The 26,360-nt window shown below is 43.9% G+C and overlaps 1 protein-coding gene across 1 annotated transcript in view; it reads left to right on the top strand.

Moving 5' to 3' along the window:
• Positions 1 to 5,542: 5,542 nt before the first annotated feature.
• GALNT10 (polypeptide N-acetylgalactosaminyltransferase 10) overlaps positions 5,543 to 26,360 on the top strand; it is a 96,931-nt gene continuing 76,113 nt past the window's right edge. The window contains exon 1 of the mRNA XM_076349933.1: positions 5,543 to 5,725. Coding sequence (XP_076206048.1) covers positions 5,543 to 5,725 — 183 coding nt within the window. The remainder of the gene's footprint in view (positions 5,726 to 26,360) is intronic.

Consider the following 26,360-nt stretch of genomic DNA (forward strand, 5'->3'; position numbering starts at 1 on the left):
TTTAATGGTGTAAGCAGAGTTTATCACACTTAGCAAATAATCTGTTAAAGGAGAGCTTGAGCACATAAGTGTTCTTGATCCACTGCAGATCCACCCTGAAGAAGACCTCGGACCCAAGCGATGCTCCTCTCTTCCTGGAGTGCATCCAGCAAGCTGATAGAAGAGCAGACCTCTCCACCAGGTTCAGCTCAGTGATGCACAAACTACTCATGTTCATAGGAAAACTGCAAACCTCCCTCGAAATCAGCTCTGTGTTGCTCTCATATATGCATTGGAGAATATGCTTTAAGTTCCTCCTTGCTAAAACCACGCGAGCCCATGGCGAGCACATTTTGAAAGCTGGCACCTGTTCCAAGCACTAACGGCTGCTACGTTAAGTGGGGCTGAAGGCTAAGATGTTCAAAGCTGCCTTAATTATTAGAGCGTGAGCTTCCAAATCCCTCAAGAAGCGCAGAAAATGTTGGCCTCAAAATTCACGGTGTGCTCAGAGAAGCAGGAGCCAGGGAGTTTTGGGGACATCTTGACTGCAGTCTGCCTGGCTGGCTCCGCCGGACTTGGAATCGGTCCGATTCATTGCAGCAGCTCTGAATTCAGAGCAGAGGGAGCAGAGAAGGCTCATTGCCTATTCCAGCCAGAAAGACTGCAACAACAATTGCGGGTTTCATTTTTTTTTAAATAAGGTTACTTGAGTAGACAGCCAGGAATAGATCCTCTGTCTCCTCATCCCCAAACTGAGCCCCACTGATAATTATGCACAAACTGTCAGGGCCGCTTTGGGAAAACAGTGCTAGAACTAAAGCAGCCTGATGTGGTTTTGTGTAAGGCTTTGCCCGGAGAAGTGGAGTCCTCGCCGACCGCCAAAGCCCGGAGGGGAGAGCAGGGACCGTTCAGTCCCTGCAAAGTGCAGCAAGGGCTTTTTCTCCTCAACCACTAATGGTCCTCTGGTTGGGCAGCCTGGCCCAGAGGTGGGCAATGGATTCAGGTTACTCCTGGGGAAAAGCACATTCCTGTGCAAAGCAAATCTCCGGATATGTTGGTGCATCTGTTTGCAATATGGAATGCATGAGGCTCACATCCCTCCCTGCTTCACGCTCTGCTCCAGTATTTATCCTCCCAGCAAGCCACTGCCGCCTTGTCCTCCAGGACTGTGCTTCAACTTAGACATCAGCAATTTCCCCTGCCACAGACAATCAGTGAAATTACCCACCTGATTTAAGGCCAGGGGAGTTAAAAGAGTGTTACACTCTGGGAAACTCTTCCAACAGCTTGGTTGCTTTTGCACCTCTCCAGGCTGCAGACGGACCCAGCTGCTCCTTCCACTTTGCACCAGGCTGGAGGAGTGACCGCTGGCAATGGCACAGCTTTCCAAGCAAGACCCTGAGCATCCTCCACCAGCAGCCATGTTCAGCCACCTTCTCCTGCCCCACGCTGCTGCGCTCTGTTTGTCCAAACTAAATGCAGGCAGATTTCCCCATTGCAAGGGATTTTGCTTGCTCAGGCGGATCCATGGGGAATATCAGCATTTTTATTTTATTTCTTTTTCTGCTAAAAGCTGTGCATAGGTCTGTCCTATGCAGATAAATCCCCAGGTCAGTCACGCCACAGATAACTCCCTACCTTGCTTCCTGGCCAGGGGACAAGGATTCATGGATGTTGGTGCTGTCTCTCCATCCTGGGAGGGATAAGAAGAGGGTTCGATGCCCTCCTGCAGTGCCAGGGCTTGCAATTTCTTTTTAAAAGCCTGTAATCATCCTCACTTCTGTGAGCTATTCAAGAATTTGCATTGTTTCACAGCATCTCGAGTGCCGGCTGGAAGCAGCTCCAGGTTTCAGGGGAGTCCAGCAGGATCATGGCGGGGGGCTGTGCCGGCAGGCACCCCTACCACTGAGCAGCAGAGGAAGGCTGTGCTCCTGCCAAGAGGTGAGCCAGCTCCTGGGCATTGCCTTTTATTGGGAAAGAAAAAGGGGGAAAAAAACCCAAGAAATCAATTCTGTTCACATGAGATTTGAGCTGAACTTCAACCAATAAACGCTAAAGGATAAAGAAATGAGGTGGAAAAAAAAGTCCTGTTGTGACACAGCCATGGCTGAGGTTCATTCATTTTTAAATTTTTTTTTTTCTTTTCTCCTCCTGGTTAAAAACAAAATTTGCAGAAAAGAGAAAGCATCACCAGCATACAAACATCTATCCAAAAACCCACCCAAAGGATAAGTGGAGGAGTTGGCTTTCCCTATGGGTGCAGCCATCTGACACAGGGCACAGTGCAGACATGGACCAGAGTTTCCCACTCCTTCCCCGCAGTGGTAACACGTACCTGCAGCATCCACGAACCCGAGAAAAAAAACTAACCGGCTCCTGCGTGGTATTTTGGTCTCCATTTCCCCCTTGCTATTAGAGGCAGATTGCCATCCCTCTGGCAGTATTTTCTCCCCCTAACCCGTGCCATTAGGCTGGCACAGCAGCTGGGAGCACAGAAAGCCAGGTCTTGTCTCACTCATGTCCACTCATCAGGAGAGAGGGCATCCCATAACTGTTCAGCTCTCTTGCAGGGATGCAAAGGACCCACTGATTTCCATTACCCACCCCTGCAGGAGTCCCAAGGTCAGAATCCGGCCCTTCACACGAGCCAGTCCTTGCCCTGAGGAGCTGCAGCCAGAGGAGACCAGCAGGCAGGAGAGCACTGATTCCCTATGTCTTTGCCATCTCGTTTCCATGCTGTCATGCCATCTGTGGGCCTTATCCCAGGAACTCCTGTCACATCCACTGCCGTTAGCATTTTGCAATGCTCTCTTGCCCTCTCCCAGCATCTGCTGACCAAGTCCCTCTGGTCACCCCTGCTCCTCATCCTTCATCCAAGGCTTCATCACACTGCTACCCACTTTTGCTGCACTCTGCTCTGCAGCATCTCAACACATGAGCTGCAAACCGGGCAACCCAGCTCACTAGCAAAGAGAGCTTCCAAACAGGGATTAAGCTGCTATTAATTTATCCTATATTTGTTTTGAAAAGATGCCTGGGGAAGGTATACCATTTCCCCTTTCCAGTTAGAGGCTTAACAGCCAGAGGCTTTCTTCTTTCTCAGAAACATAAATCCATGTTTATTTTGCATGTACACAATTAATCCCCAAGGCACTGCATCCAACAGGCCAAAATCAGAGCTCTGTCTCCACCAAAACACTTCAGGAGAAAGAGGAGAGGGAGAAAAGCTGGACCTTTAATAGGAGAAACACATCTATTTATTTGGGACCGAGGCAGCTCATGGGATATAAATTATTTTACTTGGTAACCCCAATGGGATTCACTTTGTCTTAAAGTGGGAAGGAAAGACCTGGAGCATCCATTTCCAGTGTGACCACCAAGGAGCAGCCGGACTTCAATTCATACGAGGCTCTTCAGAGGGTTTGATCGTTCAGGATGCTCTCAAATACAAAATACTGATCTACCTGCAGCACCGGCCATATTTTGTTCCCAGTTAAAACTCGTGCAACTCTGCTGAAGTCAATTTACGAGGCAAACATTTAATTTAGCAAGCAGGCTCACAATCCTAAATTTAAACATATGTCAAGCCAGCTAGTAGCTTTGTTTTAATTAACTCTCAAACTTTGTGGCTGTCATTTCTTTATATAAATGAGGATGTTCTGCCAAGGGCAGACTGTAATCCTATGTGCATACCTACGAAACCGCCTGCTATTTCACAACCACTTTTCAAAGAGCTCTTGCAGAGGCAAGGGGATGTGGATGTTATTATAAGGGTCCATATGGCAGTACGATGGCACTGCAGTATTAAATCAGAGGTATTGTAGCTTTCCAGCCTAGATTCTCACAGTACCAGGTAGCGTATATGTAGCTCTATTGTTCTACAATTTTAGTGGCTATGCATTATTCAACAGCGGCCAAAGTCTCTGCGCTGCCGGAGGTGATTCAGTGATGATAAAGGGAATACATTTTGTTCTAAAGGCAGGAGCAAAGGGATTTCACGGGTCGGTATCTTCTCCACCCACGGAGGAGCGATGGAAGCATTAACATTTCTAGTAAAGAAATCAGCTGGCAACAAATTCTCATCGATAATTAAAATGAAAGTACAAGCTGCCTTAACATGTAGTTAGACTTAGGAACTGTAATCTGCTCTCTAAATTAAATGCTTTCCTTCAAAATTTGGCTCTCGCAGCAGGCACTGAAATCTGCTGGAAGATGCCATCTAGTGGGTTATGGAAGTTTATTTAAGTTTAAATCCACTTGCTGGTGTGGGGCGAGGGCGGCAAGAACTGCAAATGCTGGGGTGTGTAATGGTTTTAGGAGACTTTCTGTTGTTATTGTTCTAGGAAATAAAAATTTCCCTGCGGGGGTTTACATTGGAAGAGACCTAATATTTATTTTGCCAGCCGCCCCAGCAGGGCACTGGGTTGTCACAGCTTTGCTGTTGACATTAGCCGAGCCGCGCGGCTGTTCCGCTGGCAGGGCATCTTCCTAATCACGAGGGCCGTTTGCTCTTCATTTCAGAAATGAATCCACTCCTCATTTTTGGAAGAGCTGTACCGCCGTTGTTTTCTTCTTAAAAAAAAACCCCACCATCCCGTGCCCATAAATTACCTCGTTTACGGTACAGTAGAAGCCACTTAATTGGTACCCGAATGAACAGCATTCCTTTTTGATGGGAGCCGTCGCCGGGGAATCGATTCGGAGCAATCCCGCCTCTTGGCGAGGCCGGCCGACGGCACCGCCGCCCGTGGAGCGCTGCGGGCGGCAGCCGCGTCCCCCCGTCGCCGCGTGTCCGTGGGGCGAGCTGCAGCCCTTCGGGGAGCACTCGCACCCCTGCGAGGAGCACCTGCACCCCTTCGGGGGCTCTGCCCCCCCCGCAGAGCCCAGCCCAGGCCCTGGGCCCCGCTTAGCCCCGGGGGCCGATTCCTTCTCACCGTTTCCCCCCCGCCGGTCTCCCCCGGTGCCGGCCCCATCCCAACGTACTCCGTGCCTCGCAAACCGCCTGTGTTTTTTAGGGAGAACGTTAACCGTCGCTGGGCGCCTGCTCACCCCACAGCGCCCGGCCGGCTTCTGCCGCAGGGGCCGCCGCTTAACGGCCGTGGTTAACGCCGCCGGGCTGCTAATCGCGGAGCCTCTCTGGAGCAATTAACCACCGCGGTTCCCCCACCGCCGGCCGGTTCGGAGCCCGCTCCCCGCCCTCTCCGGCGGCGCCCACCCGGGCACCCGCCGGTGCCACGGCATCCTTCGACAGTCGTTATTAGAGAGTCATTAAGGGAGAGTCATTAGTGCGGAGCGAACGGGCGCGGGGCAGGGGGGAGCGGAGGAGGGGGCGCGGGCTCGGCGGGGCGGGGCCGCCCTCCGGCGGCGGTGGGCGGGGCCGCAGAGGCCACGCCTCCCCCGCGCGCGGAGCAGAGCGGAAGTGCCGGAGTTGCCGCCCGCCGCTGCCGCCGCGCGCGCGGGGGAAAGTTGGGCTCCCTCAGGGCGGCGGCGGGGGCGGCTGGGCCGGGCCGGGCCGCGCTCCCTCCCTCCCTCCTCCGTCTCCTTCTCCCCGGCGGCGGCTCCGATGCGGCGGAAGCAGAAGCGACTGCTGCAGGCGGTGGGGCTGGCGCTGGCCGCCCTCGTCTTCTTACCCAACGTGGGGCTCTGGTCCCTCTACCGCGAGCGGCAGCTGGAGGGCGGCGGGGCGGCCGGCGGGGAGGGGGCCGCCGCCGCGGGGCCGCCGGGGGCAGCGGCCGGCGAAGCGCCGGTGAGTGGCGGCGGGGGGGGGGGCACGGGGTGTTGGGGCTGAGCGGTCCCCCGTGTGCGGGGAGGTGGGAGCGGGGCGGGGGGGTGGCTCCCGTGGGAGTGGGAGCAGCCGCCTTCCCATGAGCTGAGGGCAGAAGGGTTTGTGTAGGGGATGGGTGCGTCCCTCTCCCTTGTCACAAGAGGGAAGCCTCGGCAGTGGCTGGGCGGGGGGGCGAGAAGGAGCAGCCACCCCTTATAGAGGAGGGGGCGAGGGAGAGGAGTGCAGGGGGTGGGCTTCTGTGCCCCTGAGGAAGGAGCTGCTTTTCTGTAGCCTGTGTCTGGGTTGGAGGGGAAACGCGAGTACTTTCTTGGCAGTTCGCGGATGCAGGGACACGAGGGTCTGCTTGCCTTTTTTGGTTGAGCTTGGTAAGGGAATAAAGCGAGGTCTTTGCTCCTCGCTCCAAGGAGTAAGGAAGCGGAGTTTATCCCACCCTTGCAAAGAAGAGGGCAGTAATTCTGTCTCCCAAGGGTGCGCCTTCTGTGCCATTTCTCTTCACCTGCCTTGGAAAGGTACAGGGAGTGAGCATCACCGTTACCTCTGGGTCCCCGCAGAGCTTGAGGCAAGGGCTAGCAGAAAGTACCAGGTGGAGCTTGAAGATTCTGTCTGTGTACTGATCCTCCTTTGGGGGCAACGAGGAGCGGATAACTCTTCCTAAGAGAGGCAGAGGATGCCTGCTGGATACGTGGCCTGATGATATTGCAGCACATGACTGCATTCCTTTCTTGTCCCACTGGTGTAGTAGTAAATTTAACAGACAAACCCTTCTGCTTAGTGTGCGAGACAGGAAGGCTAGATCACCCAAATTAGACGTTTGGAAGCTCAGTTTAGCTGCGTTTACTTTTGGCTACGTAATTGCTTCATCCCCTTCTGGGTTTGGCTTTGTACCATTAAGGATGATTGGGACTTGAAAGCTTGAAATGTCTGTGTAGCTCTCAGTTCAGCTCCCACTCTACAAGGCTCTGCTTGTTCAAAACCACTTAAAATTCTTAGTTGTCTAAATCTTTCCCTCCTTGGAGATTTGCTGCTATGACTGTACTGTAAAGGTGGAGAAACCTACTGTGGCAATTTTTTGCTCTGAGGGGGAGAAGGCTCTCAAAAAGAGGTGTAGTCAAACTGAGGCTAAGCTCTTCCTTGCCAGAAGAAATGTTTTTTTTCAAATACAAGCATTTAGTGCAAGTCTAGGTATAACCGTGATCATATCCTTGCAATGTCCCATGCTGGTAGGGAAAGGGGTCAGCTGTGACCTGCCATAACATATAAATTTGCAGCAGATCCTCAAACCTGCACAGAAATCCCTTTATCATCATACACAGTGATCATTACGTGCCTGGAGTTCCTGATGTTACTGCCTTATGCTTGTATTTCTGTTGGATACAGGGAATCTATTTTGCATGACTGATAAAAATTAAGCCCTGTAGTCCATTGCTCCATAGCTTCACATGGTATTGTGTTAGGGCGAAATGAAGACCATTGTAAAATCACGTGTCTTCCAGAGGTTATGAGGAGAAAGTTGGTAATTATTCTTAGGATGCTTCAAAGTTCCTTGTTGGAGGTAGCAGTTAATTCTGGTTAAATCTATAAGGGATGAAAAAGCAGTGACAAGCTGTCGTCTTATTTTTGGTCATCCAAAATTGTCCTTGTACTGTGGGCTGTGGGTAGCTGTAAGCCAGGCAGTTCCTATGGTGCAGTACATCACTGCTGATTTCTGTGTATGTTCAGTGTTCTTGGTATTTAGATATCCCGTATTGCCCGTGTTGTACTGAATGTGACTCCATTTTTCTTTATGTCTGTTTAAAGTATGGCAGCTGTCAGTAAATTGAGATCTGCTTTTGTCTTGATGGTGTGTTGAGCTGGGCAGGAAATGTCTGTGCAGCTTACAGGAGAATTTGCAATAAAACCTCTCTGCACTTGTGTAAATCAGAGTTACTGGGTTTTAGGCTGAAGGCTTCATCTTCCAGTCTAATTAACGTGGAGTTATGGGCTGCAGTGGGTCTGTAAGTAAAGATATACTTGTATCATATACCCATTTTTTTTTTTGAAGAATTGGGCCCTGAAATGATAGCTCCCGTTACACTGAGCAAGGAAAAACATACCCTAAAGGACAACTGGCTGTCCTGGTAAAAATAATTTCAGATGAAGCAGAATAAAGACAAACCAAATGGGGTTTTTGTTTGGTTTTTTGTTGTTGTTGTTTTTTTACTGTTGTCATAGAGTTATCTGCTAGCTGACTGCAGAGAGTTTTTTGGGCATCCTCAGATTCAATGGTTACAGCCTCTCTTCCTTGGTCCTGACAAGCATTCATGGTTTTTGTACTTACTAATCAACTTCCAGCTTGTAAATGAATATGCTGTTTGTCTGCTTGTTCATGAAGCCATTCGGAAGAGCTGATTTCTTAATACCAGAACTCTGGATGATAGGAGGCTATATCATAAAAAATTATATTCATAGCAGTCAGAAAAGATTTTCTTCTGTTTCTGGCTTTAATTTGCCTTTTTATGCAGGCTAATCTTTGAATTGAGGACATTTCGGATGTGATACAGGATTGAGCTTTTCAATGAAATCTCTGTCCAGGCTCATTCTTTCTCTTTAAATGGTGTCTGCTGTTTCAGTCAGTAATTTTATCTTTCAGAGTAACAGCAAAAGTGGGGAAAAGTTTTTAAGAAACAGCTGAATTAAAGCTATAAAGCAATTCCTAGAAATAGAGTTGTAATGCTAAAATTTCGAAGTTTAAAACCTGCTAGGAGTTTGTTTTGTTGTCTATCTTGTGCTGCATGTTACCTTCAAAATGGCAATGTATCAGTGTAGGCAATTTTGCCGTATTTAATCTTTCTAGTGCCTGAAACAAACGTGTCAGAAAATTAAGCAATCAGAAGCCATGTAAGTATATTCTAGGAAAGATTATGCTAAACAGTTTCTGCAGAAGTGCCTAGGCAGCTAATTGCTTCTGTATTTACATGTTCAGGGGAAACATTATGGTGGCTGAAAATAATGTATTGCTTTAATAAGGTGGATTAGGTCTGTGGTCTTTCCTTCTGCCTTTGGGTTTGTTCTTCTGCAGCTCTGTTGGGTGCTGCTTGCTCCGCAGAGAAGGGATGGCCTTAAGTCATCAAGGTCTTGGCCTCAAGGTCGTGCTGCAGATCTCTTTAGAAAAGCTGATGCATTGAGTTACTCTTCACTGCAGCTGCATGCTCAGAAGTGTCCTTTATCATTGTGTATGTACAGTTGCTCAGCAGATGATATGAACTAGGAAGTCCTTTTTTTCATGGTGTGTGTAACAGGTTTGGCTGGTGGTGTGGCCTTAAGTGGGGATGATGGTATTGAGGTACTAAAATGTTTCTGCTGACAGCAAAAGTATTAGCTTAGTAGCTTCTTATACTTCATCAATGCACTTTTTCTGCTCACCAGTACGTGTATATCAGTATGCTCATGTAATGCAGATTGACTTTTGTGTCTTTTAATCTTTTTCTTTTTTCTTAATAAGTATTCAATAGGTAAAAACATATGATCTGTAGGTGTGGGGGTAGGAAAAAGAAGAGAAATGCAGCTATTCCTTTTGTCTTGTGAATCTCCACTGTCTGCCTCAGAGGCTGTTGGACATCCTCAGCTAAAATGTTCAACTGATGTGTAGTCCTGCAGCGCGTAAAACACAGACGAGTTAGTTTGTGGGCCAGTGGTTTATGCTTGGGCTAATGCAAGCATTTATGCAATTTCTAATGCTCTGCAGAGATACTACTCTGTAGCTGTCTGGTCAGGCTGGAGATCCGCACTCTGCGTGATACCTGCTGTTATGGGAATGTGGCATTTGAACTCTGAGAGATACTAAGCTTGAACATCTCTTTCTTTGAATTGCTGGCTAAAAGCATTGTAGCAAATTACCTGCCTTTCATTGCATGCGTTTTATCTGATATGATGCATGCTTTATGGAGTCACCCTGTAGCTTGTTGTAGTAGTAATTTGTGCTCTATAAATTCACTCGCGAGCATGATGGAAGTACATAAATCACATAGGTGATTGTGTGGTGCCCTCTGCTGCCAGTCGGCTGAAGTGGGATGTACCTGCCTGCTGGTAGGTTGTGAATGAGAAACCAACTGCAAACTTGTGATTGAAAAATGGTTTGGGAGAATGGTCCTCTTGAAAAGTTTGGGGTCGTAAACTTTGCCTTTAGTGCAATTAAGCTTAAAGTTTCCAGCCGGTATTGCTGAAAATGTAGCCCTAATGATAAGCTGAGTGGGGAGCGATGCTGTGCTACCTTCCAGACTGCTGCTGCTGCTCGTGTCTTCCTCAGCAGAGGAAGATGATCCGCTTTGCCATTCTGACCTGGGGGCAGCTGTGAAGCTGTCAGGGATTGTCAGCTTCATGTTGCGGCTGGCGAAAGCTAATAAGGAAGAGGGTGGTTTAGCAGACTCTCCGTGCTGCCAAGGCTGGGGAGTGAGAAGAAGGGCTTGGGAAAAGTGAGAGGAAAACCTTTCTGCTCTCTGCCAGCCAGAGGTAAATAGAAAAACTGACTTACCGTACTTTCTAGGCAGATTTCTTTGGCAGTTAGACTGGTTGTGCCCTAGACCTTGCTACTGCCGTTGAACTCTGGGGCTTGGCTCCTCACAGACCTCTTGGAGGCTGCCGTGTTGGCACTTGTATTTGCTAGTCACTCATCAGCTGATATAAAAGCAAACTTTGAAAAGCTTATTTTGGTAAGCATAGTGCAAAACAATTGGCATCTAAGGATTGAAATGCAAGTGCTAGAGCTGAACAAGCCTGTTTTAAATTAAGAGTGACTGATTTCCAGTATGGGCTACTCTAAAGTTGATCACTTCAGTGCATTTGTGAAACAAGCAGGTTTTCCTGGACTAGATAAGTGTGGACCGCGCTTCTGATTAGCAAAGTGAACTGAAGTGAACATGAAGTGGCTAAACCATCTCACAGCTGTGAAGTGCAAAGTAAAATTTGGAAAAGATGTTTATTAAGAAACTGGAGCTTTTGGTGGTCTTCATTCAGGGTCTCATTCCTTCTGGTGATCTTCGCCGTAACGGCAACGCAGAGCTGAATGAATAAATGGGCTGTATTCTAGGTCTCCTACACTGTGTGAAAATAAAAGGTTTATTATACTTGCTGTTCTTTAGGAGGTTATCTCTGTCGTGGAGCAGGTGCTCCTGTTATTGGACAAGTGGTTCTGTGTTTCACCATTCAAACATGCTCCATATGCAGTTCTCAATAGCTGCAATGATTACCTTTTTTAATGGAAGGAAGATTTCAGCAGGAAAACTTTTTGGGTCCTGGCATCTCGACTTTTTAGGTCACCAGTGAAAACCGTAATCATACAGTGAACTCCAGAGCTGTGTGTTTTTCCTGTATGAAAATAGATCAAATCGTGAGAGACAGAAAGATTTAAGAGAAACTATAGTTATAAATTTACTGGCAGATAACTGCCATGCATTTGACTAAGTGGACTAATAAACTAGTGGAAAGTTTCTTGCCACCAGTGAGGACTGTTGGTGAAATTAGGCAGAAAAATGCTATCAACCAGACTTTCAGTTATATAGTATCATCTTCACTCCCTGTTTAAATATGGTTACAGGCATCACTATAAAAAGATAAAGAACTGTGGTTAACCTTCCTGTGACTCTTGTCTTTGCTTCCCTGTGGAGCCAACTGTAACCTTACTTATATTGGGTAAGAACAGATTGTGTCTAACTTAAACTTTGAGGAAATTGTTATCCAGGTGTAAAAGCAATCTGCACGCTGCTCCTGTTTCTTTGCAACATTTTCCTATACCAGGCAACACAAGGAGGTAGCCTTCAGCTTCCTTCTGGAAAGTAAAGAGCTGATGGGGTGCGTTAGGAGTTTGTAGGAGTTATTCCACTGTGAGCTTGAAATATCACTAGAAAAAAAAATTGTGCTGTAGAAATTCGTTTTGATGCGCTATGAAAGCAAGCATTTCAACCTGCTAGCTTGGTATCATGTTGACTTTAGCAGAGCTGTCGTTGCTAGGCTTTTATGGAGTGCACCTTAACTGGAGTGCGCTGTGCTGGGTTTCATGGTACTTCAGGATGGTGTGAATGCTTATGTAAACAAAGCTGCTGTGATATTTGCCATCAGAGGACACTCTCTCTCTAGTGTCCATCATGGTTCATGTTTCCATCCTGTTAACTCTGTAGAGTAACCTCTAAATTACGCTGCTTTAAATTGTTTGATAGTAGCATGAATAATGCATGATACTGTGTAGACACAGGGAGAGAGGTGGCTTCAGTGACTTTGTGCATATGAAATCTTTTAATAGTAATAGGTACTCTCAGGTTAAGTGACCTGAATGTACGTGTAGGTTTTCTTCTGGATCACCTCTACTAGAAAACTGGACAGGAATTTTTCCATAGGTGAATGGAATAGCCAGTTTTTAAACTGGCTATTCTGATGGGATATACTGCAATGGCAACCAGACATTAATAATTATTTAAATAATTGGTCATTTAAATATTATTTAAATGTTACTTAAATCAGGCTGAGGTAGATTGGGTTAAAGCTGAATAGTTACTTTTTGTTAACTTTGTATCTATCTGTTCCTCTTTTGGAATCAAATCGGGAACAGCCTTTCTGCCCTACCTTTGCGCTTTGCCTTAACCTGAGCTAATGTCTCTGGCAGAACGGTTTCGGTCAGTCCTAGTGCAGTTTGGCCGCCCGTGTATTCCTCCTAGATACAGCTTGACCTGGGATTCCTCAGCTTCTAGAGAGAAGTATAAAAGACACTCTGACTTGACCTCAGGTCCCAGATTGTTTGCAAAACCAATAGCTGTTGGTGGGGATTTTTAGCAGTTAACAGAAAGTGTGAATCTGTTTACCAGATTTCACGGACTCCTGAACAAATCCTGATGCTTGAGTCACTTTCAGGAGTATAACAGCATGACGCTTTATTTCAAACTCCAGGGATAATAGCCCCCCCTTTCTAATTTTAAATTTTTGTGTTCTACTTTTGGACTGCCTTTCGTCTTGTTTGCAATTAATAACGGAGAATTTGACAGTTTATCTCTTTAAGAGTCTACTTGTGGTTTTACCTTCAGATCTGGCATGCTGCTTATGACTTCTTACAACCCAGGGAGCTAGGAAGTGTTACTGGTCCTGCTTTATTCAACATGAAGCACAGCCTCTCAATGGTAATGTTATCTTCTCTATCAGTGTAACAGGCACTTGTGGTGGTATTTCCTGCATTTTGTGTTACCCTGGCTGGATGATGGATAGGTAACAAGGATGGGAGTGTTTATCTACACAGCTTTGTTAAGAATGTAAGTAGTACTGGATATCAAATTATGGCTGACTTGTCAGACTCTGCCTCTCTTGTTAGATTTAAAGGGTCTGGCAAACGGTTGGAGAAAGCTACAGATAAGTAAATCAATATGTAGCACAGTAAGTTGCCAGGCAGCCCCTCCTTTTCAAATGCCTGGGTAGAAGAGTAACTTCTACTGTGTCTGAGATCTGCTGGCAGCTCTGCATCCAAAGTCCTGTGCACCCCCTAAAATATACGAAATATGTCACTTGACGTGTCTCCTTATTGTTCATAAACTTGATAAAGCTTTAAATTGCAGCTTCAAAGAAGGGAGGTTTGCCATTTCTTGGTTCTTAAGTTTGCTTTTCTAAGTAATTAGCACTCTTTTCTGCCCTTTTGCAGTTCCTCCGTTTTCTCTAATCTTAGCTCCAGGGTTAAGAGAGAGCTCTCTAGAGCATATACCTATAATTAAGGGGTTTTAACCACAGTTACAGTGGAGTATAAGCAGTGTTCCAGTGTTGCCGATACCCAGGGAAGAAACTTGCTTCAGTAGAAAAGCTGTTGATGATATTATAACTGAACTCTCTACTATCCCAGTCGTGGAGTTTCCTCTGATACTGCTTCGTGCCTTCCGACTTTGATAAGTTATCTTTCTAAGGTTGATGACCATTATTGGCGTATCTTCTGTAGCTCACAAGGATAAAAATATTTTATTTATTCTGCTTCTCACTTTCTTGGAAACACAGGCTGCCAGCTATTGCGAGTGGTGTCCCTCATGAGTATATTTGGAAAGTTTGAGGAAATGTCATCCAGCTCGTTTCAAAGGTCTGACTTCTTTGGGTCTTACTGCAACTCTGTCCAGGCATCTGAACTAAAACACAGCTTTCATTAACTGTACCGATAGTTGGTGGCATTCAGCAGACTTTACTCTTTTGGGAGGTCATGATATCAACACATGAACATGTTGCCACCAACATGAGTCAGGGATGAAACTCCTCACTTAATCTAGGTGCTCTCGGAGGTCTTGCAACTACAGTGGACAAGAGCACACTTAGAGGCAATTACTAAACGGTAGCTGATGGCTTAAAATTTGCACTCTACAAACCTTGGTTTATATTACTATATCCTTTGCTTTTCTGTATTACTGAGTCAAACTGAAATGATAAGCAGTTTAAACATACTAAGTGTTTAAAATGGAAACTCTATTTTAAGTGAGTTGGCGTAACTCCTGTGAATATTATGATTCTTTCCTCGGCCAGAAATAGAAAGCAAAGGAAGGGGAGGAGGATGGAGTCAGCGATGGCTTGACTGCGTAGCGCTGCCCAACCTGGTGGAGAAGTTCACTCTTAATGTTTATTTGGCGACTGTGTCTTCCAGTCTCAACTCCTTATTAACTTTTCAGCTGTAATACTTTTTTTCTTCCCAATTAGCAGAACAAGTAGCAGAAAGCAACTTCTAAAAACTGTCTTTCAAAATAGTGAATGCTGGCTTCCTTCCCTGTTAAGCTGAGCATTGCCTCTGCAGCGAGGTAAATAATTTCTGTTCAAAGTGTCTCCCCTCAACACTAATACGTATTTCTCACATGTATGTCATGCGTAGCTGATGTAGCAGTGACCTGACACGTTTTCCTGATACAGCTTTCAAATAGAGAACTCGGCCTATTCCGTCTGGTTGTGGTTCACAAGGTGACTGCTGAAGTCAAACTTCCAAAAGGCATTTCAAAGTATTTTTTTAAATGCACGGAAACTGCAGCTGCTTACTGAAATAATGACCAACCAAGGGGTTAAATTTCAAACAAATATTGAAGGGTGTTTTTCCAGGCACAAATACTTGAACTTGTGTCTTAAACTTGAATGTCTGTAAATGAACTCTGTCTTCCTGCTGTAGAGCTATTTGGTCATAAAAATAAAGGATTTGCAGAATAACAGTAAATCAGTCTGTCTCCTGCAATAACTTTCTGGATGAATGAAATCCAGCTTCTTGTTTGACTACTCTCCCTTTCCAAAAAATCTGATTAGAGTGACGTTTTGTCTTTGTTAGTCAAAGTCTTGTGATGTTTTAGGGCTTTATCAGATCTTATCTGGAAACACTGTCAGCTGTCCCTCCTACATGCAGAGCTGTTTTGCTTCTGCCCTCTTGAACAACTGTTTTTACAAGATTAAGTTGTTATGAAAAGTTCTGCTCTGCTTAATCTCTAAAGCCTGAAATCCTTTGCATGCAGTTATGTGTGCAAGCTAAGGTGACTTTTCAAAGGAAAGTCATCCTCTTCTCCATCTTTGCTTATGATTATTTGGAAGATCTAACATTTAAAACCTCTAGTAGCCAGTTTTGTTTTTTCTCAGTGGAAGATCGCGTAGGCTTGTCTTTGTATAAATTACCTTTACTTGTGTTCAGATTCATTTGGGAAGTTACTTTTACCTAGTTCATGACACTAGCAACAAAACAATTTTTCTCCATGATGGAAAAGAGGAAGGTTTTTTCTTTCTTGAGCTTACATAACGTTTCTCAGCCTTCAGATGAAGTCCAAAGAAGAAATTTTCACAGGGACTAGTAAGCGTGAGCTGTTGCTTAATAAATAAAACAGGTGAAACAGAGTTTGAGTGTTCTTAATGTTTAGACCAAAGTTTTCAAAGATGTCTTAGAGTGTGATGTTCCTTTGAAAAATAAGAGTCTTAGTGACTTTGATCTAGGGTATGATACAAAAATAACCACATAACCAGGTCTGGCATCCCGTAAGATTTTTTTTGGTTTTCTCTTTTTTATATTATTATTTTTAAAAGACTGAGCAGATCCTTCACTTCTGCTCAGACTGACTTTAATCTTAACTCTGCTTCCTTGAAACTGGCTCTCTTTAGAGACTGTACTTTCAGCTCAGATAAGTAAAAGCAAAATATATTCCCTCACTAAAGAAAATCGGAACCCCAAAAGCTAGATAAATACAGACATGACTATGTTGTAAAGGGCTTCAGTTAGGCAAGTAAGTTATTTTCTGTAACATTACAGAAGGTCACTTAAATTTAGCCCGACTGTCAGTTCATGTTAGCCACTACGTAACAGGATTATTCTGGATCCCAAAAAGAAGTGAACCCTGTGATTATCTTCTATCTTCTCATTTATTTTCCAGGTGGCCTGTTGCCAGGGTTTAGTGTGTGATAGCCAAGTAATAAGGAATAACCCTTTTTTTCCCACTCCTGCATAGTTAGTTTTGCTGATCCACCAAATACACTCTGGACTGCCACTTCTCTCTGATTCTCAGGCTGCGGCTTACTTTGTTGGAAATATCTAAAACTCCTATTGATGTTTTGCTGTTGCATGCTGCCTAATTTTTTTTGTGGTTGTTTTGGAATCTGATTCAAGGTACTAATTTAGCCTGGGGGGGGGGGGAAAAAATCTCCCTTCAGAAAATCAGCATCTGTTCCCAGGTCTTGTTCACAGTGGCAAAGAAGTTATACTGGTACAGTTAAAGTGTTTGGAATGAGACTTCTCAAAATTTTGCTTGCCTGGTTCTGAGGGCATGGAAATAAGCTGTGAAAACATCTGCAAAGTATTGGAACACCTGGGATTTTGATACAGAAACTGGCAGAAGTGTATTTGGATATACGTACAGAGACCAGAGGACTATCCATGTTATCATTGCTGCCATTTTCCTGCTATTGCTGCTGATTCTTTGGAAATGTGGTTCTTTCCCCATTCTGCCCCAGCTTGTTTCTGATCTTCAGACGCAGGTTGTGTGCTCTGCGAATGGGGATGTGAAAGAATGGAAAAGTCTTATCTGCAGCGTGCAAAGGTCCTACTTGTGTTGTCTTTGATTTTTGATTGCTACAGAGTATCTGTGTATAAAAAATAATAGGTTTTCTTTCACCATAGTTGCATATTTTCCCCAAATAGGAACTTGGGCCAGCTGATTACAGAAAAAGATGAAAGATTCCTTGGCAAAGCAATTACAAACTAACAAGAAAGTGTCTCGAACCTCAATCTGTGCCAAAACCCTTTTCCTTGCATTTTGGCCAAAGCTGTTATCAGCATAAAATATTACTGGTTACCATGGGTGAAAGGCCTAAGGTCTGGAAACAAGTGATATCTTGTGGCTTTCCAAGTGCTGATATTTTTATAGTAAGAGGCTGCTCATAGTAGAAATGCATCTGAGAAGCTGTGAATTGATGCACGTGAGCAGAGAGCACTGGTGTTGCCGATAAATTAGCTGGGAATTGTCAGTTGTGTAAAAGAACTCAAATATTGGCTTAACCTGAAAATGTTAAATGAAATATAAAACTACAGATTTTTCTCTCTGGATATTTGAAAACAATAACAAGTCATCTGAAAACTTGTTTTTTAAAATTATTTCTAGAGGGTATGAGTTTTCAAGCCTAATGCAGTGAAGTCTATTTTTATAGTCCTTGAAAACGAAACCTGACAGACTATATTTGCCAGCACTTACATTGCTCTGGTGACAGTGCTTCTTTTTAAAGCATGCCAGAGGAAATGCTCTGTGCCGGAGCATATGTCAGTGATTAGTGGGACCAGTGCTGCAGGATGAAGTGGGAGAAATATGGTTGTGTGTAGAAAAAGCTGAATGGACAGAACATGAGAAATGTAGTGGTTTATGGATTTGCTTTACAGTAGGAATGGAAAATAGTTATTTTTAGGGTTATCTGTATGTAACTGACATGCTGTCCTCCAAATCAGTTGAGGTTTAACTCAGAGGACAGCTGGTGCCTTTCCCTTAATTTCTTCTTCGTTTAGAAAACTGTTTGCCCTTTGTATCTATCACTGTGTATATAATGTAGGTGTTTACATGCTTTGTTTATGCCAGAGTGAACTGAAAGCCCTAGGAAGTGAAAGACTATGGTACCCAACTCTTTTGGTGGATTTAGGCCTAAGTGGATTTAAGGGCTCAGGCAGAGCGTGATGCTCAGAAACCAGCCGATCCTCTCCAGACCTGACATCCTGGGTCCAGAGTTCTTGCCAGTCAAGCCCCTGGGGTGCATGCTCACGTTTTGCTTCTGAGTAGCTCTTGCTGCCGCCTCCTCCCAGAAGCCCAGCTGCCATCCTTAGTATTGACCACCTCTTGTCAAGGGCGCTAAGTTCAGTTTTCAGACCCGAGTTCTGCACGAGCCGCATGGGACTCTGGGTACTTGCATTCGAAGCCCTGGGGTGGAGAGGACGACGGTGCCCTGTTACCCTTCCACAAGGTTCGTTGATGGCTTTTACTCAAGAGTTGCAGTGCAGTAGCTACCGCAGTCAATTGATTTTGCCTCCCTGCTTTGACCATGCAAAATAACAAATAACCCCTGCTCTGTGTTTGAGAGAAACGGCTCAGGCATCAAAGCATGCAAACAGGTAGGAGTGTTTGATTCTTATGCGATATAGAGGCCACCTTGTACGTAGGGGCTGTGCACCTAAGACCTGGAGAAATCAGAGGTCAAAAGCCTGTCTTACCCAGTTGTTTGAATTTGATCCTGAAGGTGCCTACAGACCTTACTCAAGGACACAGACCCAACTGTGGGAATCACAAAGCTGGAAGTTGAGCTGCGAGATGCACAGCATTGCAATATCAAAGTTTCTTGTGGATTTAGTCCTCGACATCATAGACATAGTCATCACTCAAGCGCTCTAAAAGATGTTCTCCTGCCTTACCCTATTCTTCATATCTTGTCAGTTATGTTGGAGTACACCAAAATTTTTCTGTTTGATATAAGTGGGAGCAAAATGAAAATGCCCTGCTCCCTTTATCACAATTGATGTCTGTATTTGAACTTTGCCAGTATCTGTTTATGAACACTGCTTATTTTCCCCTATGAAATCTTTTTGTCAGAGCAGCTCAATACAACTTGGATTAAGGGAAGTCGTGAGAGGTTAGAGAATCCCTGAAAATGAGAAAAAGATTGTATTAGACTGCTATGTAGCATTACCCTGCTAGTATCAAAATTAGACTGCTATTTTTTTGTAGAGGAGACATTTGGCTATTAATATTTAAAGAAATAATGCAAGAAGCCAAGTTATTTCCAATTAAATCCAAGTTATGAAATAATTGTCTTGAGCTCACTACAGCTGTGACTTACCTGTCTTACAGGTTTTTTGTGTAGAATTTTTCCTCACATTTAAGAGTCTTTAAAGCTATTTTAGGTCTGTTTTTTGCTAGCCTGTAAAGTTCTTGCTTTTGAGTAACTCTTGAGATAACTAGAAAAACAGAATTAAATTCTTTGGGCCCTTTAGGGAAAAGTGATGGCTTCATGAGGATTGATTTGTACTTCTATAGCACGCAGGAGGCCCAGTCAGAAATCTGCAAGGAGAAAGTAAAAACACCCAAAGGAAGACCACTTCCCGTAAAGTAACATCAACTGAAAGTATATTTATTTTCCTCCCCTAAAGTTGCTGTATAGAAAATGCCTTAAAAATTAGATTGTTTGCTGGTACTTGTACCAAAAAAGGCAGCTTCTCAGCAGTGCAATAATTTGGTTTTATACTGTGTCACAAGTACTACACAGCTTTCTGAAAGGGACAGCTGGATTTTCACTGGTGACTGAATCCAGTGTTTAAAGATCTTGGGCATTTTCAGTCTTCTGATGTGGTGTCTCCTAGGTTTTGTAATTGCTTCATACTTGAATCTGCTGGCTCAGGCATGAGATTTCTGGATCCAGTTTCTTCTTCCTTAGCTTGTCAGAGCTGTGAAAGGATCTGACTTTGAAACTTTGATTATTTTTAATCTCTTTAATTTGTTACAGCTGTTAAAGGTCTAAACATTTAAGAGGAGCACCAGCTTACTTCATTTGTGAGTCACACCTTCACAATAACATGATGTCTTCAGCAAAATGTTTTCAAGCTCACTGAAGTTGGATCCATTAGTAATCGGTTCACATGGGCTTTTGGCTGTATCTGCAGGTACAGTCTGGGGTTTTTTTTAGCAGAAGTATGTGTACAAGTGGCTCTTTGAAAGGCTGCTATTTCTGGGTGGCAAAGGAAAGGCAATGGCTCTGACTGGAAGATCAGCAGTGAGGCACGGTGTTCATCCCTCCTCTTCTGGTGGAAGCTTATTGAAAACTGTGTATCTTGCTCATGAAGTGTTGTGATGCACTGTTAAGGTAAACTTGTGCATAGACTCTAGCTATCTCCTCCGTTCCACTTAACATGAATGAGTTTGGGCATGCGTTCAGTGCTGCTGGATTATGCAGTGGCTGCTGGATTATGCAGTTAGGATTCTGTTCTGACTTCCTAAACGAGAACAATGTGTCACCATTCAGTGTGTGTGTAATCTGTTCTTGGTTCTGTGCTGTGTACAGTCAGCAAAAAGGGTCAGGAATTAAATAAAGAGATCAGTTCATGCACCTGGATCTTGTTTGAAATCAAAGGATACAAAGCTTCTAAAGCCTCTAAAAACTCTCAGCAGCTCCTCAAAAGAGGAAGCTGGTTGGCGGAGAAGACCCTGAAAGCTGCTTGGTTATAGAGTACTCTTAAAATTTAATGAAATACAATCCAACATTTTAATTGCATATCTGGGCTTATGAATTTAGTGTTGACTTTAGCAATTCTGCTTAGTACCTAATGAGGCTAAACTCTTTGTGTAACAATGAGTATCCTCCAAAAGTTCTTAATCTTAAGAAATACTAATACTTGAAAAAGCAGGGAGGGAGAGGCAGCAGTTGCAAAGATACCCCCTGGTTTCTTGAAGCTCCTCAAGTTTTAAGTGTCTTTTGTGGTTCAAAGCAATCTTGGCTTTAGCTTATGTTCTGAAAATTTCCTCCTTACTAGTCTGCAGAATGGCTTGGACAACCTACAGCGAGTATGCAAGAGATTACTGTGATCTGCAGCCAAAATGGTGGAAGCATTAAACAATGCTTTTTAGTAAAGGACCTGCAGAACAGCTTTCCAAAGGGATTTATTGTAGCTCAACCAGTAGCCACAAATGCTGGCTTGTGTTCCTGGAATGCTGAATGTTTGAGAAATGGTACAGTTTGCAGCAGGAGTTAGTCAAGAGTTAGCTTAGGTACATCCCTGCCACGTAATGCTGTACCATCACTTCAGTCAGTCCCGCAATATTACAGGCTTTTGCTTCTTTGCTGTTGGCTTTTGCTTACCAGCTCTGCCTTTGCTGAGAGGTGACAATAAGAGAACACAAGGAATGCTGCTGAACCTTTTATCCTCTGACTGCACATGAAATCTTCATAATTCATCTGTTTGGGGTTGAAAGGGTAGGCAGGGAAGGTTGTGTTATTCCTTGGATACTCAAACTGTTACAGGTTTTTCTCTTACGCCTTTGGGGTATAGCTGTGTGCCCAGTCTGAAATGGGATGCTACTTTAGTGATTCTTGCTCTTCACGGTGGTTTACAATCAAGTCCATCGTAGGCCAGTAAGAGAACTGATGTAGTTCTTGCCAGTTGCATATTCACTGACCACAGGAGAGTCACTAACTGTGCCCCTTTCCAACTGTATAGGCTGATGTGGGAAAAGACTGAATATGCTTCTCTGGAGCACTGGACTTCAAGGACAAGAGGAAATAAATGTCCATTTCTTCATCTTGTCCTCAGACAGCATCCTATCCCAAACCCAGCTGGCAGAATGGGCTACATTGGGCAAAACACTTGGCACTAACTCTAGCAAGGTTGGCGTTTTTGTACTACTAGACAGCTGGCATCCCGTGGGTCTGACACAGTGCTTGACATAACTATTAATCTCTGTTAATGGGATTGCCGGAGTGGTCTTAATTTTTCATTGTGGAGTCAGCAAGGTGGATGCTTTGAGTCTGTGGGACTGAATATGCACTCCCAAGGCACCCACCCAGCTCAAAGGTGGGAACCGCGTTCTGGCGCAGCAGGTTAATGTGCAGCTAACACAGGAAGTGCTTGCATTAAAGCAGCAGTCTTGGAGGTGATGGATTGCGTGTCCTCTCTTGCTTTCATGTGTCAGAATAGCTCTGGTTTCTCTAGTGGTCTACAGCTTGAGATTGAAAGAAAATGTCTATTGTGTAAACACTTTTGTGTATATATAACAAACTGTACACGTTAAGGTGTTTTGGTATCTTGCAGTGTAATGTACCATCTAGAAACAGAGTGGTGTTGGTTGGATGGGCAGCTTTCAGAAAGAGAGAAAGGTGTCTCTGCTGTGGCTTTTGCTGCTCCATATTTGAGTTTCTATTGCTGGAAGGAGGCGTGCTGTACTTCGGAAAGGTTATAGTTGAAAGAAGTTATGAAACAGGACCCCAGCAGGATATAATCTCCTCAAAGTAGTCTCTTGAGAATTGCACGTACTTGATAGACATTTCAAGGCATAAGCCTTCTCTAAAGAGTAAAGGAAAGTTCATTGGTATCCAGACAAAGACCCTTTGGCCATCTGGACTTGACTTAGATGTTGTCTGCTCCTTGTTTGTGGGTGAGGAAGTGCTGTCTGAGCTGTGGATACAAGGTGCTATGCAACATATTTTAGTAGCACTTAAGCTCCCTTGACCTAATTCCCTTGCTTTTTTTTACTGCAGCACTGATTAGCAGTGGCTTGCTAGTGTAAAAGTAAGCAGCAGTTAATTCTTGTAAGTCAAGTCCTGTATGACTGTGATTTAGGTAATGCCATCTTTTTTGATAAAACATGGCAGATGCCTCTAATGAATGTGATAAAGGCTAGGCAGGGGTGATCCTGGTGCCAAATACTGACATGACAGACAGGCAAATTGTGTGTTAAGACTTGAATGGTGCTGGCTACTTCTGACTGCTGCTTTCCTTCTCCAAGTCACGACTGATCTCAGCTCTTAGCCAGAGCAAGCTTCCTTGGAGGCCTTAACACATTCCACAGGATTCCAGATTGTTCTGAAAATACTTTCTAAATGCTGTCTTAATTAAAGATTTCTTTAAGTCAGAATTAAGTTATTAAAATGTTCCAGGCATTTTCTAGAAGTCTTTGAAAGCTGACTGTACATTCCTTTCAAAGTTGATCTACTGCCTGTTATGGGTTACAAAGTAATATTGTGCTGCTTATGGGTTACAGATAAGTTCAAATAAATGTATGATTTATTTTTTTCTTGCAGCAGTTTGCCTTTTTGTGAACTGATACTGCCACTGAGTCACTCTTTAGGATTTTGCAATTGTGCAGTTATGGTCCTTTAGCATAATGGGGAAAAAAAGTCTAGTGTTCCTGGGAGGGCATTTCCAAAATCCCTGGATATGTTGGACTAGATAGTGCTGCATAAGGCAATAGACTAACAGCCATCTAAAATGCTTTTGTTTTGTTTTGCAGAACCTGTGGCTGCTTCAAAAATACTGGGTGATCATATGTGATAGGATTTGTACTTTACAGAAAAATTGCATTGTGTGGAGTTGTTGGCAGCTCACACAGCTGTGGTGCTGCAAGTATTTAATACGCTGTTTAGGTGATTTGAAGGTAACAAGTGCTTAAAAGATGTGCCTTTAAAGACAAATTGCACTGTCCTGGGTCTGTCCCTACCAAGATCTGTGAGAAGAGGTGGTTCTCTGCCATTAAAATAGTGATTAGAGCCTCAAACCTAAACCATGTCGTGACTTTTTTAGATATGCGTACCAACGTGGATCAGGTGCTTCTATTGGACTGTACTGCTGTTTTGAGTTTTTAATTAGGGTTTTAGGATTTTAAAGGCACAGTCCAACTAGCTGTATTCTGTGTATCTAACTGAAAAGGCTGTGTATTGGAGGGAAGTGAGTATCTGTAGCAGTAAAGCAGAGTTCTTAGCTTAAATGATGTGTTTGTAAGAGAGGTCTGGGTCTGCTCTCTTTCCAAATCCATGTTCTGCATAGATTATGTTGTTGTTTGCATTTTACAGGTAGTTTGGAGGAGCTAGTGGCTTCAGTAGAGTTGTCACCTTTTCCTGGTGAGTGCAGTTAACTTCTGCAAGAGGTGATATTCAATCTCCCCTTACTCAACCAGTGTTAGGAAAACTTGGCTGCTGGTTGGAAGATGAAGTCAGTGCAGAGGTGTCTTTCTGAGCTTGCAGTCGGCCTTTGACATTTTGCTGCTTGGTTCTATAAAGTTGCAAAAGGTTTAAAAAAAATAAAATTGGAACCATGTCAGTTTATGTTGCTTCTGCTGGGACCCACGAGCAGCTGTGAAACTGCTTATCAAGTTGATGTTCAGATTCTGACTGGAAATTGCAAGAGCATGTCAGACTAGAATTCAGCCCGAAAACAAATGTGTGGTTATAGAGAGCACTGTTGTCATGTACATCATTCCAAAATTTTTTACAATAAGTGAAATGTTGTTTTCTCTTTGCTTTGCAATCTTCTGATGTATCAAAAGCCACGTAATTATCTATCCTTATTAAAGGTTCTGCAGTGGGAATGGATGACTGTCTCCGTATTTGCTGTGCAATTACTGTTAAGTAACAGGAAAGCCTGCTCTAAGTGGTCAGTCAGCAAAAGCATTACTGGGAAACTACGCGGCTATTGAGCACTTAAAAGCTGAAGACAAATTCTGAAGTCTTTTGTGTTCTGAAAGAAGGATGGGAGGCAGTTCTTACGAACTTTGCACTGAGATCAGAGACTAAGCAGTGAAGGCAATAAGTGAATGCATTAATCTATGGGGCTGAGAAAAACATTTCTTTTCTAAGAGAACAAAGTATGACAGGGCTGTTTATCTCCCTTAAGTTTCCCAGGAGATGTGAACCCAAAATATGTTGCACGCAGCCTCTTCTATCACTGATAACGTCTTTGTAAAGCATCTTACCCAGAGAGGTCAGTTTTCTCACACAAGCCTTGCTCCTCTGTTCCTGCTCTGTTCTTGAAAGCATTTTGCAGATTTGCCTTGTTTGTGAGAGGTGCTTCCTCCAGAGCAGCATAGGTAAAAAGAGGTTTAGAGCTGCTTTCATTAAAAAGACAAGGCAATAACATAGTTATGTGACAGTTGCTTCTCTCTGACCCACAAAACAACATCTATTGGGCAGGTTTACATAGTTTTTGGACCGCTTCACTGCAATCTGAAGCCCCAGTTATGTGTTTATTCAGAGAATTGCCACTCACAATATATCATTCTCCCAGTTCTCTTACTCTGGATCTGGATGGTGGACTGTCCTTAGGGGTGTGGGGCTCTTTGCTCACAGACCATGAGGTTGTGCTGAACATTGGCTATTTGTTTTAAGTTGGATGCGCTTGCCTGCCTGTTGGGCAAGTTGTTGCAGTTGGCTTCAACCTTTCCATACAGGAATGCCTGTTTGGGCCATAGGAACAGCTGAAATAGCTGGTTTTCCAGGACGTTTTGCTTGAGTTGTCTCTAAAGCCAAAGCCATGGAAAGCTTTTTAATACAGTAATTTGGCATGAGTGAATGCAAAGTTAAGCAAAGCACGTTGAGCTGCTGGCAGTTGAAGGCTTGTATAGAGGCACTCCCTAAAGGAAGGGAGAGGCTTTCCAGAGTGTCCTATCAGCAGCTGGTTGTGTGCACAGCGGTGAAACTTTGCCCCGTTGGGGCTCCGTGGGGGAGCAAATGCACAGCCCTGTAAATCTCAGCTATACCTGTGATGCAAGTTGCTGTGCTTTTCCATCCTTAGTGTTTGTGTACCTTATATCTGTGCTGATTTATATAGCTCAAGAACCTTTGGAGCAGGAAAACACTGTCACCTTGTTTGAATGGCTTTTGTTCAGAGGGAATGGAAGACCTGGGTCAAAATTGAGTTTCTGACTGGATTAAAATACCTGCTCTCATTCACTTCATTTAAAGCAGTAAGCCACTATTTATTTGAGATGGAGTTTAAATTTAAAAACCACAATGTAAATTACTCAGGAAGGGGTGTCATTTGTATACCTGTAATGGTGATAACCTGGATAAAAGAATTGCAGGAAACTTATTTCTGGGGGAGAAGTGAAGTGTTCTGGGCATGGCACTTTTACAATAACTTCTGGAGCTTATGCCTCTTACCAGAAAGGTTTTGGATGTTTGACTGGTACAATCAAAACCAGCTGGATTATGGGAATTTGAAGGTTTTTTAAAAGCATTTTTTAAAAAGCCCAAGAAGTCCAATTAGTAGAATTCAATTCATAGGAGTTTAAAAATTAATGGTAAGTTACCTTATAAAATATAGATCACTTGAGACTAAACTAAGAGCAGGCATATGGTTTTGATTTTTTTTTTTTTTTCCTTCAAACACTGGCACGGTACTGAGGCCAGACAACTTTATTTTCATGATGCATTATAACCAGCTGCAGATGTCTTAGACATTATCGCTTCTAAATGGGCTTTGACAAATGTCTCCTGGAAGCCAGCAGCTCTAAATATTACATGCAGTGTATTCTGAGGAAATGTTGAAAATAAAGTTTTAGGAATTAAACATTCAATGTCTGAATCAAGAAAATTTACTTTCTGCCCTTGTCAGGGGATTTGCTAGCTGAAAACATTC

This window comes from Aptenodytes patagonicus, chromosome 12 (genome assembly GCF_965638725.1).
Source record: "Aptenodytes patagonicus chromosome 12, bAptPat1.pri.cur, whole genome shotgun sequence".
NCBI lineage: Eukaryota > Metazoa > Chordata > Aves > Sphenisciformes > Spheniscidae > Aptenodytes > Aptenodytes patagonicus.